The 12,837-nt window shown below is 41.4% G+C and overlaps 1 protein-coding gene across 2 annotated transcripts in view; it reads left to right on the forward strand.

Annotated features, from left to right (window-relative positions):
- The window catches only part of CROT (carnitine O-octanoyltransferase), a 50,573-nt gene continuing 44,035 nt past the window's right edge, over positions 6,300-12,837 (forward strand). The window contains exons 1-3 of one of the 2 annotated variants that reach the window (XM_005679066.3): positions 6,300-6,713; positions 7,096-7,186; positions 9,707-9,842. In XM_005679066.3, coding sequence (XP_005679123.2) covers positions 9,728-9,842 — 115 coding nt within the window. In that variant the 5' untranslated portion in view covers positions 6,300-6,713; positions 7,096-7,186; positions 9,707-9,727. The remainder of the gene's footprint in view (positions 6,714-7,095; positions 7,187-9,706; positions 9,843-12,837) is intronic. The other variant, XM_005679064.3, reaches the window with a different exon arrangement.

Consider the following 12,837-nt stretch of genomic DNA (forward strand, 5'->3'; position numbering starts at 1 on the left):
TGTGGGTAGTTTGCTTCTCTGCTCCCTTTCTCAAGCTTTTTCACAGGAAGACAACATTTATGCGTTAAAACTGTTAGCCTTGAAGGGACATAAAGTCTCCAATTAAAAACTGCTGTTTGCTCAAACTCAGGCTTGATATTCAGGCACTTCTCAGTCTTTTGAGCTAGTCACAGCACATCCAATGCACCTGGCCTCTGCCTCTTTTGATCAACAGCTGATAAAAAGGAGATAAATTTCATTATCATAAAGGCCTAATTGCTTGTGTTAAAAATAACCTTGCTTTGGTAGAGCAATCCTTTCACAGCATGCTCCCAGGAGGCAAAGACCCTAAGCATCACACTTTGCAGCCTGCCTGTTGGAAAAGACGCCTCCAGAAAGACTCCCTTCAGCCTCGCTGGAAAGCCCCTATTAGGCATTGCTAACCATTCCTTGTGCTGTCAAACTCTACGAAACAGGCTCTTGGATTCAAAAAGCAATTCTTCTGCTTATTCCCAAATAACCTCATTTTTTGCTGCTAAAATATTACTGCTTTAAGGTTAACAGTGTGTAATTAACTTCACTACAATTGAGATCTTATTTGTATACCGTGTGTATCCATAGTCCCTTACATGTTAATATTTTTAGATAAACTTCACATGATAGAAAAGGAATTCTATTACAGGGAAAAACTTTGTGAATAACTTTTTTTTCCCTTATAATAAGTGCATAAATGAAGATATAGCTGATCTGCAGGAATTAGGTGTTGCCGTGATATGAGAAATCGGGCTTCCCAGGTGGCTCAGTGGTAAAGAATATGCCTGCCAATGTGAGAGATGCAGGAGACGCAGGTTCAATCCCTGGGTCAGGAAGATCCCCTGGAGGAGGAAATGGCAACCAACTCCAGTATTCTTGCCTGGAAAATCCCATGGACAGAGGAGCCTGGTGGGCTGCAGTTCATGGGGTCGCAAAGAGTCAGCCACAACTGAGCACGCATGCACATGATGTGGGAAAGAACCAGGAACTTCGACAGTTCAGTTTACTAACTAGATTAGGTTGGTTTCATAGAAGCCTGTGATATAAAAAAAATTCAATATTTATGTATAAAATGAAACACTACTTGACGTCTGTAACTTTACCACAAAGTGTTACAACATTGGAAAGGCAAGAGATCCAGAATAGCCAAAATGATCTTGAAAAAGAAAAAAAAAAGCTGGAGGACTCATATAAATTTCAAAACTCAATAACTGTAGTAATCAAGACAGGGTGGTACCAGCATAGGACAGACATGCAGGTGAATCAAAGAGAATTGAGAGTGAGAAGTAAAGGGTATCATGTATGGTGCACTGACTTTTGACAGAGGGGCCAAAACAGTTTAGTGGGAAAAGTCTTTTCAACCAATAGTGGTAATAGGACAACTGGATTCCACATGCAAAAGAATGAATTTGGGCCCCTACTCTGCACCACACAGAAAAAGTAACTTAAAGTGAATCACAGGCATAAGTCTAAGAGCAAAAACTACATAATTCTTAGAAGAAACACAGGAGTAAGTCTTCATGATCTCAGATTAGGCAGTGATTTCTTAGCTACAACAGCAAAACCACAAGATTGATTAGCAGAACATCATTAAAATTAAAACTGTTTGTGCTTTAAAGAACACAATCAAGAAAATGAAGACCATCCACAGATAGGAAAATATTTGCAAATCATGTATCTGATAAGGGATTTGTATCTGGAATATATAAAGAACTCTTACAACTCAACAACACAAAGGCATTTATCCAAAGAAGAGACACAAACAACCAATAAGCACCAATAAGAACAGATGCTCAACACTTAGTCTGCACAGAAATGCAAATTAAGACAGTGAGCTAATATATCCCAACTATTGGGATGCTATAATCAAAGAGATGGACAATAACAAGTGTTATTGTTACACTGTTATTGTTATTATGGCAGAGAGAGATTGGAACCCTTATACTTTGCTGGTGGGAATGTAAAATCATGCACCCACTTTGGGAAGCAGTTTGGCAGTTTTATCAAACCAGTCAAACCTAAAGGAAATCAATCCTGCATATTTATTGGAAGGACTGATGCTGAAGCTGAAGCTTCAATACTTTGGCCACCTGATGTGAAGAGCTGACTCACTGGAAAAGACCCTGATGCTGGCAAAGATTGAAGTCAAAAGGAGAAGGGGATGGCAGAGGATGAGATGGTTAGATAGCATCACTGACTAAATAGACATGAATCTGAGCAAACTCCAGGAGATGTGGAGGACAGAGGAGCCTGGTGTGCTTCAGTCCATGGGGTCACAGAGAGTATACAACTTAGCAAATGAAAAACAATAACAAATGTTAAACACAGAGTTACCATATATAACATAACAATTCTATTCCTAGGTATTTACTGAAGATAACTAAAAACATATGTTCACACAAAGACTAGTACATAAATGTTTATAGCAATATTATTTAAAATAATCAAAAGATGGAAACAATCCAAATGTTCCTTAAATAATGAATGGATAGACAAAATGTAATATACCCATACAATGTGATATCATCAAGCCACAATAGGGAATGAAGTATTGATATATGCTACAACATGGATAAATCTCAAAAACATGCTAAGTGAAAGAAGCTAGTCATAGAAGACCACATATCCTATGATCCTATTCATGTAAAGTGTCCTGAATAGGCTGCTGCTGCTGCTGCTAAGTCGCTTTAGTCGTGTCCGACCCTGTGCGACCCCATAGACGGCAGCCCACCTGGCTCTTCCGTCCCTGGGATTCTCCAGGCAAGAACACTGGAGTGGGGTGCCATTGCCTTCTCCACCTGAATAGGCAAATCTATATAAATAGAAAGTAGATTAATGATTGCAGAGAGCTGGGGAGGTGGTGGCAGTCTTTTGGGGTGCTAAAAATATTCTAACGTTAGATTATGGCTATTGGATAAACCTGTAAATATAGTAAAAGCCACTGATTTATACACTCTAAATGAAATCTTAGGGAACTGCCTGGCAGTCCAGTGGTTAGGACTCTTTCACTGGATGGGACACAGGTTCAATCCCTGGTCAAGGAAATCAGATCACACAAGTGGCGTGGCAAAACTAAATAGATAAATGGGGGCACTTATGGTATATAAATTATATCATGACAAAGCTGTTAATTTATGTTCTGCTTAGTAATGCAGACTTTTTCTGAGATTTAAAGACATCATGGTTATCTTAACTCTTCCCTAGGATTTTGGTGGTAAATTTTTATATACAGTAAATATCACTAAAGACAACTCCAAACCAAAGAATAGTGCTAAGAAAATGCCCTTCGTATGTTCATCTGCTGTTGGTAGAGAAGTTAATTTTTAATCTCAGGTTGATTTCTTGGTATCCAGAATGCTTTAATTTGCTGCGAGTTGCTCCCTGAAGTGATCACCTGTCTACTGCCCACAGCCCCTCATTAAAATAAGAAAAGATCACATAATTATTTCTTTAATATGTTCATTTTATACATTGGAATGAAAGTAGATTAAAGATCTGTTCCATAGGTTACAGCTGTTTATACTATAACTCATTACTTCTCAGAGTCACAAGTCTTAACAGCTAGCTGTGCATATCTAACGGAGAAGGCGATGGCACCCCACTCCAGTACTCTTGCCTGGAAAATCCCATGGATGGAGGAGCCTGGTAGACTGCAGTCCACGGGGTCGCGAAGAGTCGGACACGACTGAGCGACTTCACTTTCACTTTCCTGCATTGGAGAAGGAAATGGCAACCCACTCCAGTGTTCTTGCCTGGAGAATCCCAGGGATGGGGGAGCCTGGTGGGCTGCCGTCTATGGGGTCGCACAGAGTCGGACACGACTGAAGCGACTTAGCAGCAGCAGCAGCAGCAGTGCATATCTAAAGTGTAAATTCCTGGTGTTTTTACACTTTTCACAGTGAAACTTATCCAGATTTGTCTACAGGAGCTATTTCTGTTTGTGGTACACTGAGAAAGAGCTACATAGGATGAAAAATGAAAGGTCTCATGGGATTAAAAATGAAATATCCTTTATGGCAACTTAAAAACCTTACTATCACTGCTTGGGCTTTCCTTGTGGCTCAGTAGTAGAGAAGCCATCTGCCAATACAGAAAACGCAGATTCAGTCCCTGATCCCAGAAGATCCCACATGCTTGCAGCAACTAAGCCTGGGCGCTACAGCTATTGAACTTGTGCTCCAGAGCCTGGCAACAACAGTTACTGAAGCCTGTGTGCCCTCGAGCCTGTGTTCTGCAACAAGAGAAGCCACAGCAATGAGAAGCCTGTGCACTCTGCTCTCTGCAACTAGAGAAAAACCCACGCAGCAACGAAGACCCAGAGCAGCCAAAAATAAATAAAGTTAAATAAAAAACGTTATTATCACTACTTGTAGTAATTACAGGGTTTTCTTCACAGAAATATTTTGACTCACAATCAATTTTTAACCTTGGGACAACTTCTTGTTATCAATATATGTCATGTGCCTGAACATACGGCTCAAGAGCCACTATCAGCCACCCCACTGCAAGAGATGTAAACTAATTCAAAGTTAACCTGAACAGAATTCAGAATCTTCCATTAAAATTCATATTATGTGTTTTGAAGAAAAATAAGTCACTTTTAACTATATGCTTTGGGGAATTATTGGTAGACTTGCTTATTCATATATTTTTAAAGATTACCTTTTCTCCCCTGCATACCCGAGTGATCCTTTGCATTCAGTCCCAAGGGTTTTTTCTTTCTAAGAATCCAGGAATCTTTACAGAAATATTGTGTTTCCCTTTAAATTAACAAGATTAGGCGGCACTGAAGCTAAGCGACCCTAAATTCTATAGCACCCTCAGACATTAGATATGCAAAAACTGTAAGAGGTACCAAAATTTACTAGGGAAGAGAAAAAAATCCTCTGAAGTTTATTTTTGACTATTTTTTAAATTGTGTTTAAGAATAATATCTTGCAAACCAATTTTAACATTATCCAGAACATAACACCTAAATACTATGATAGTTTCTTTCCCCACATCCTTGCAAGCCAAGTTTAACGTTATCTAGAACATAGCATCTAAATACTATGAGTGAAATTTTTTTCCCCACATCTTCACAAATTACTACAACTTTATAATCCCTTGTCTGAAACCTTATTTGGCCTGACAGGTTTCAGAATTCAGAACATTTATCAGAAAAGTGTGTCTGCCACATATTATGTAACATCACTAGCAAGCACAGAAGATGCACTGCAACCAAACTTATTCGTATTTTTGCAGCAAACTTACAAATACTCATTTGTATCCTCAGTTTCCTTCTGGTCACATTTTACAAAGTTAGGAAAAGATTGGGACCTGGGACAGACATGTTAATTTGAAATCCAGTTATTTATATGATATCCATTTCACAGTCACTGTAAACTATTGGCCTTTTCTTTCACAAAAATGAAAATGTATTTAAAATGAAAACTGAAACAGTGTATTTCCAGGAGTAAATGTAAAATAAATTTGCTTGCGAAGCTATGTTAATTGTATTATGATCTTTCTCTAGCACTTGCCTAGTTCCCTCTGGTTGAAAACTCATTTCTTGGTGCGACAGTAGAAGGTATCAGGTCACCCTGAAGCTTGCAGTGTGAGTCCCTGCGCGCTTCAAGGTCCTCGGGCAGCAGGGAGACCTGTGGGAGGGTAAGGAAGCTCTGACAGCCCAGTGCTGCAGGATGTCTAGCTGGGCAAATTTCAGCCTCAGTGGATGAAGCAAAAGAGAGACCAAGTGGGGATTTATGTGGTTACTGTTGTCTTGGTAGGACATGGAGGGAACGATAGTATTCCTCCTTAAGGCACTGGTATAAATTCTTACTTGGGAGTTACAAAAAGTGACGAGGAGTTCTTCACTTTGGGAAGAGCGGCTACTAAGTAGGAGCTGGAGCTAGAAGAGGAACAGCGCGGCGAGCTTGCACCTGCACAGCTTGCGTGAAAATAGGCCGTTTGTTTTTATACCGGTTCCAGAAAGTCAGCTCCTGAGCGGAGCGCAGCCCGCCCTCAGCTCCAGCCACGTCCCGAGTGAGGCGCTGTGGTCCACCGGCTGCAAGCAGTTACTGGCAGGCTGGGATCGGACTGCGGCTCTTGCGGCCCGCCCGCCAGGCCTGTCGGTGGCGGGCAGCTGACCTGGAAAGCCCGAGAGAGGCGTGGCCAGGTCGCGAGAAAGCGCAGACCCCGCCCGCCCTCCGCGCCTTCAAGGACCGGGCGGGCCCCCAGAGCATGCCAACCAATCCCCGCTTCCCGGTGACCGCGGGGCGGGACCCTCGCGGCATTCCGTCCAATTCGCGCTCTTCTGGGCTTGAGCGGAGCAGGCCGGTGCAGCAGGGGGTCGGGACTGTTTGGCTGGCGGAGTTTGCGCTCCCTCCCTCTCTCCCCATATTTTGGGGGTGGGGAGAAGTTAAGGACAGAGTTAAATGGTGTAGAGCAGCAGAGGTGACAGGACTCGGCGGAGGTGACTTCGGGCATGTCGCTGGCCCGAGTCTGAGAGGTACTCCTGAAGTTGGGCCGCTGGGCTGATCCGTGGTGGTGCTTCGTTAGATTGCTGTCACCTGGTGGTTTTTAGAGTGTGCGGAGCTGCCTTTGTGGTGGTGGGGGTCGTCTCCGAGCTCTCGTCGCCCTCTCCTCCTGTCTCTGGAGCCAGACTTTGAACTTGCAGCCCTGCGATAAATCGCCAGCACCAGGCCCCTGGGCACCGGGAGGTACACTGTTATCCGGGGCTTATCTAACGGAAGGGAGTGCGGTTGTCCTAGTAGTTAACCTAGTTAATCCGTGTAGTAATTTTTATCTAGCTTTCTGGCTAAGGAAAGGAAATGGCAACTCACTCCAGTGTTCTTGCCTGGAGAATCCCAGGGACGGGGGAGCCTGGTGGGATCTATGGGATCGCACAGAGTTGGGCACGACTGAAGCGACTTAGCAGCAGCTTTCTGGCAGATGAACTTTTTGCGTGTTTGCTGTGAGTTCCGAAGGGATGAGACTTGGCGCCTCCCATCCCTTTAGTTGTATGTCTTCCACCCTCTTTTACTAGTTTTTGTTAATTTTTTACTCCTGGAATTGTTAAGCTTGTTTTCGCCCTGCCCACAGTTCACCAGCTCAGTTCACACTCTTGTGGTTCCTGAACAGAATTGTTGCAACAAGCACTTGGCAGTCCTAAACAACTCGTCTTGGTTTACCGGTATGTGGTAATCTATTCCTTTTACTTCTTTTTCCTGATTCTGTTTTGTACTCAGAGTTTCATCTTAGTGCTCCCAATGGGCACTGTAATTACAATGGGCATCATCACTTTCCTAAAGCATTTATTTATAGGTTTTTTTGGAATTGTATTATTCAGTCTTTGTGATTGAGAGTTCAAAACAATCCTCCATGAAAGAATCTGATAATTCACGTTTTTACTGTGTACCTCTTGCTGAGTTAAGACCGTAGTGAGTATGGAATTGATCGTTGTGGTCTCAGATGCCTAGAGGGTAAGTGGCACGGATGTATACAGAGAATAGTTTGTTTTTCTACATAGGTGTATTGGTTTCCTATTGCTTCATAACAGTTTATCACAAACCTAACAGTTAAAAAACAAATTTATTAACTGGCATCTCTATAGATGCAAAGTTTGGGTAGGTTTAGCTGGGTTCACTGCTTAGTGTCTCACAAAGCTGAAATGAATTTGTTGGTCCTGGCTTTCTGAGGGAGAATCCATCTTCAGATTCACTGAGGTTGTTGGTAGAATTAATTTCCATGCAGTTATTAATTTCCATGCAGAATTAATTTCCATCAGGACCGAGGTTCTCCTTTCCTTACTGGCTGTCACCTGGGCCTTCTCTCAGTTCCACAGGAGCATGTGCATTTTCAAAGCCAGACAGCACCTTCAACCCTTTTCATGCTTTTAATCTCCCTGACTCATCTTTGGCCACCTCTTGGAGAAAGCTTTCTGCTCCTAAGAGCTCAAGTGATTAGATTAGGCCCACCTGGCTAATCCCTCTCCTTTAAGGTCAATTTTGCAATAACACCATCACAGTCCAAGAAGTGATAATCTCATATTCACAGGTTCTGGGTATTAGAGGGGGCAGAATCAAGAGGGCCACTTACAGAAATCCTGCTTAACATGATGTGGTTGTCTCAAAACTAGATTATTTTTATAATTCAGTTTCAAAGGTATTAAGGAAAAAAATTAACCCTAACAACGACTCTGATTATTTGAGTATCCTCTCTATAAATAAAGAAATTTAGATAAAGTTATTTGTCCCAGGGCATGTGAGTAGAAAATGACGAGTTGGTATTTGGACCCAGATCTGCATTTCCTTCAGTCCTAAAGTCATGTTTATGGATGGTCACAGTGAAGTGCAGTCAGTCATTTAGGTAGGAAAAAGCTGAGGAATTGGAATATTTGTTGTATCTCAGTTTTGGATTATCTCTTTATATTAGTGGTATAGTGGCATAAGTAAAAGGGTTTTTTTTGGTTGTTGGTGGTGGTTTTTTGTTTGTTTTTCTTAATACATCTAGAGGAAGGAGTCCAGGGCTAGTAGGAAGATGTTAATAGCCTCAATACCTGTCTGTTGTAAATGGGTCCAAAGTGCTAGTCCAGTTGGCACTTTCCTGCTTGGCAGTGAGGAGGAGAGAAAGCAGAGGAGAACACCTGTAGTTCCTTACAGGGGCATGATATGGAGGCAACATACACATCCAAAAGCCATACCGAGCTCCAAGGGAGAGTAGGAGAGATACAGCTATGTGGCCTGCTACCTAGCTGAGACTCAGGATTCTGTTAAGAAAGGGCAAGAATTATATTGGCTTAAAGCAGTCTCTGCCACACCATTATTATTATTATTGTTTAAAATAATGTTTTATTCTGTAACTTTCTGTGAGTGGAATATACTATTTGACTTTGCTATTAGTTTTAACAAGTAGTATTTGAAAGGACAGGAAATTCTTAATATTACTGTTCCTTGATTTCTCAGCTGCTATTTTAATATATAATTTTAAAGGCTTCTTTGAGGAATTTCTTTTTCTATTCACATTTTGTGTTACTTTGATTTCTCTGAAAATTAATACATCTGGAAAATGTTCAAGATTGCTTTATGATACTTGATCATTCTGTGTAGGCCTCACTGCACAGTTAGGTTACAGCAGCTTGTCATATGACTTATGCATTCTGTAATATTTTGTAAGTTTATGATTTAATGACTCTTCCATACCTTTTCATATTTTCCTCTTGAAATTTCTTTCTCTCAAGTCTATTATCCTTTTCTGTACATCTGCATTCTACCTACCCATTTAGACTTACTGTAAGTCCCGTCTCCCACTATCAGGTATGGGAGGAAGATTATGGTCAAACAGATCTGTATTTGAGTTGTTGGTTTGATCTTAGGCAATTTACTAAATCTCTAAGATTTGACTTACGTAAAATGGCAGTGAATGCCATTTTTCATAGAATGAAGATGAAAGAGATGACACTTTTTCTATCACACTTACTGCAATACTTGGCTCAATAAAATATAGTGATTTTGAGGATCACTGCTTGACCTCTAGCAATTTGAGACTCCTTTTTTTTTTTAAATTGATTTTCTCTCTGTGACAAATCTGTGAATTCCTAAGGACTAGAACCAAGTCCTAGATATACTGTGATTCCTAAATATTGACGTAGTGGATTGAAACTAGTACCTAAAAGAATATTTACGAGAGTTAATTATGAGGGCTTTTTTTATAGTGTTCCTATTGTGACTGCATCATGGAAAATCAACTGGCTAAATCAACTGAAGAAAGGACATTTCAGTACCAAGATTCCCTTCCATCACTGCCTGTTCCTTCACTTGAAGAATCATTAAAAAAATACCTTGAATCGGGTATGTTTGTGATCTTTTAATGTATGTTAATATTGCTAGCAGCTTAACTGTGAAATTGTCAGAAGTTGATGAGGGTCTAATTGTTTTGTCCTCTAAGTGAAAAGTGAAAATGAAGTCACTCAGTCGTGTCCGACTCTTTGCAACCCCATGGACTGTAATCTACCACACTCCTCCATCCACGGGATTTTCCAGGCAAGGGTATTGGAGTGGGTTGCCATTTCCTTCTCCAGAAGATCTTCCTGATCCAGGGATTGAACCCAGGTCTCCTGCACTGTAGGCAGACGCTTTAACCTCTGAGCCACCAGTGAAGTCTTTGTCCTCTAGGCTCATGATAATTAAAAGTATCCTTAAAATGTCCAAAACATTTCTGTCTTTCTCTCATGTTAATTTTTCCATAGTTAAAAAACCAGGTAGTACTATTAGGTTTATAATAAGTAGCAGTCCTCTGCCTCGTTTCCCCCACTGCATTTTCAAATATCTACTTCTTGTGTTATCTCCAGATTTAAACTAACATTCATATACAACTCCTTCTTAGATTTTTTTAGTTGTAGATATTATATGTTAGTTCCTAAAAAGATGAAGGTTTAGCTCTCCTACACACCTCTAACCTCCAGCTTCATTTCTCAACATTTATGCAATCTAACATATCACATTTTCCCTCCAATTTTCTCACTGTTGCCCAGAATCACCATTTGCAATTTAATTAGTGTTCACCTGATTTAAATCTGGATTTACCCAAAGTAGGACTTTCCTGGTGGCTCAGATGGTAAAGCGTCTTGCTTACAATGCGGGAGACCTGGGTTCCATCCCTGGGTCAGGAAGATCCTCTGGAGAAGGAAATGGCAACCCACTCCAGCACTCTTGCCTGGAAAGTAACATGGACGGAGGAGCATGGTGGGCTACAGTCCATGGGTCTCAAAGAGTCAGACACGACTGAGTGACTTCACTTTCACTTTCACTTTACCCCAAATAATTTACCAGACCATGGAGGGTTTGGGGGTATGCAATTATTCACAAGAGAACCATTCAGGGTACAGTACTGTAATTACCTTTTTGCTGCATTTTTTTTGGTGTTTCCTCATTTTTCATTTGCTCGCTTTGCTTTGTATCTACAACTAACTCACTCCAGATATCTCACTACACCTAAAATCCCTGAATCCACTTAAATACACAAGATAGTCACTCAGTTTCATTTCTTCTTGGAGACATCCCTCCTGGAGCCCCCTACCTTCCTGTTGGAGTTAGTGTTTACTTTTCTCAGGATGGCTGGAGGTTCTGTAGCCATCACTCCGGTTCTCTTCACCTCTCTCTCCTGTGTTGGATTCCCTGGTTCCTGGGATCTGTTTTCCTCTTTTTGTTTGCTTATTTTGAAGTGCATCTTTAGAGGCTACTTGAGAAAGGGTGTCTGGGAGGAAAAGAATGTTTTTATGTTACTCATGCTTGATTGTTTGGCTGAGTATAGAATTTTGGGTTGAAAATGACTTTTCCAAAGTTTTGAAGGGACTGTCTGTTTCTCTTGAGAAATGTGATGCTGTCCTGGTGTTTGACCCTTTATATGTGACCTGTTGTTTTTCACTCCCTAGATGTGTTTGGAAACCATTTCTTTATCTCTGTTATTCTGAATATCTCAGTGATGTACCATGATGTATAGGTATTTTCATTATTTCTCTGAACATTCAGTGGGTCCTTTCTGTTTAAAAAGTTATGTTCTTCAGTTCTAGGAAATTATTCTTTTTTTTAATTAGAGGAAAATTGCTTTATAATGTTGTGTTGTTTCTGCCATACAACAAAGCAAATCAGTCATAATTATATGTATATCCCATCCTTCTTGAGCCTCCCTCCCCCACCACATTCCACCCCAGAAATTTTTAAAGTATCACTTGTTTTGTAGTTTTCTCCTCTCTTTTTTTTCACTCTCTTTCTGAGAGCAGCTCCTATTACTTGGATCTGGTTCTTCTGGGCAAAGCTTTTAATTAAAAAGTTGTTTTCCTTTTATTTTATTAGTGAAAGTGACAGTGTTAGTCACTCAGTCATGTCTGACTCTTTGCAACTCCGTTGCCTGCAGCCCACCAGGCTTCTCTGTCCATGGAGTTCTCCAGGCAAGAATACTGGAGTGGGTTGCCATTTCCTTCTCCAGCAGATCTTCCTGACCCAGGGACCCAGGTCTCCTGCGTTGCAGGTAGATTCTTTACCTCCTGAGCCACTGGTCCCTTTTTGGTCCGTTTAATATTTGGTACCATCAGTCCTTTTTGGGTCTGACTCCTACATGAAAGGCTTTCCTCTAATATGTGGCAATCCTTTGTCATTCACATTTGAGTCAGATCCTGAGAAGCTTATGGGGAGCTCTGAGTGTGTGGGTAGAGCTTGGTGACCTGTGGGCCTTAGAATGAACCATAGAGGGTAACAGGGTAGAGATCAAGACGTTCTATTAGGACATATCCAGATGCCCAGACTCCTTTCTCTTGGACTGATATTTTCCCTGAAGAATTCTCTCATCTTTTGCTAAGAAGGCAGAAGCCTGATGGCTAGTGTTTGGAGAGCTGAGTGGAGGAAGAGGCAGGAGGGATCATTGCTCTAGTGTGCACTTTCATCGTTAACCCTCTGTTTAAAATGTGAGCTGGAATCCACATATTCTGCTAGTCTGGCACAACTTCTCCTAAGGGTAACATATTTCTAACGCTATTAGCGGGGAGGAAGTTGTCTGGCTTTCTGGCGTGTAGGAGATTCACAAAGACGGGTGTGGATGGGGTGGTTGTCAGCTGCTTTTATAGGCAATGAAGCAGTTATACTGTTTTCAGCCTCATATTGTCCCTTGTCTTTAGAAGTCTGTGTGTCTTGAATTTTTGAACCTTCCTAGAGTTCCACTGCTTGTTGTTCCACAGGACTTGGCTTGCTTGTTGGGTTTGCACCAAACTCTCCTTACCTTCCCACTTCTTTCTAGTCCCTAGGCTGTGGATACTTCGTCCGTTCTGTGGTCAGTCACCATTTCCCCACG

The sequence above is a fragment of the Capra hircus genome, chromosome 4 (assembly GCF_001704415.2).
Source record: "Capra hircus breed San Clemente chromosome 4, ASM170441v1, whole genome shotgun sequence".
In the NCBI taxonomy this organism is placed as follows: Eukaryota; Metazoa; Chordata; class Mammalia; order Artiodactyla; family Bovidae; genus Capra; species Capra hircus.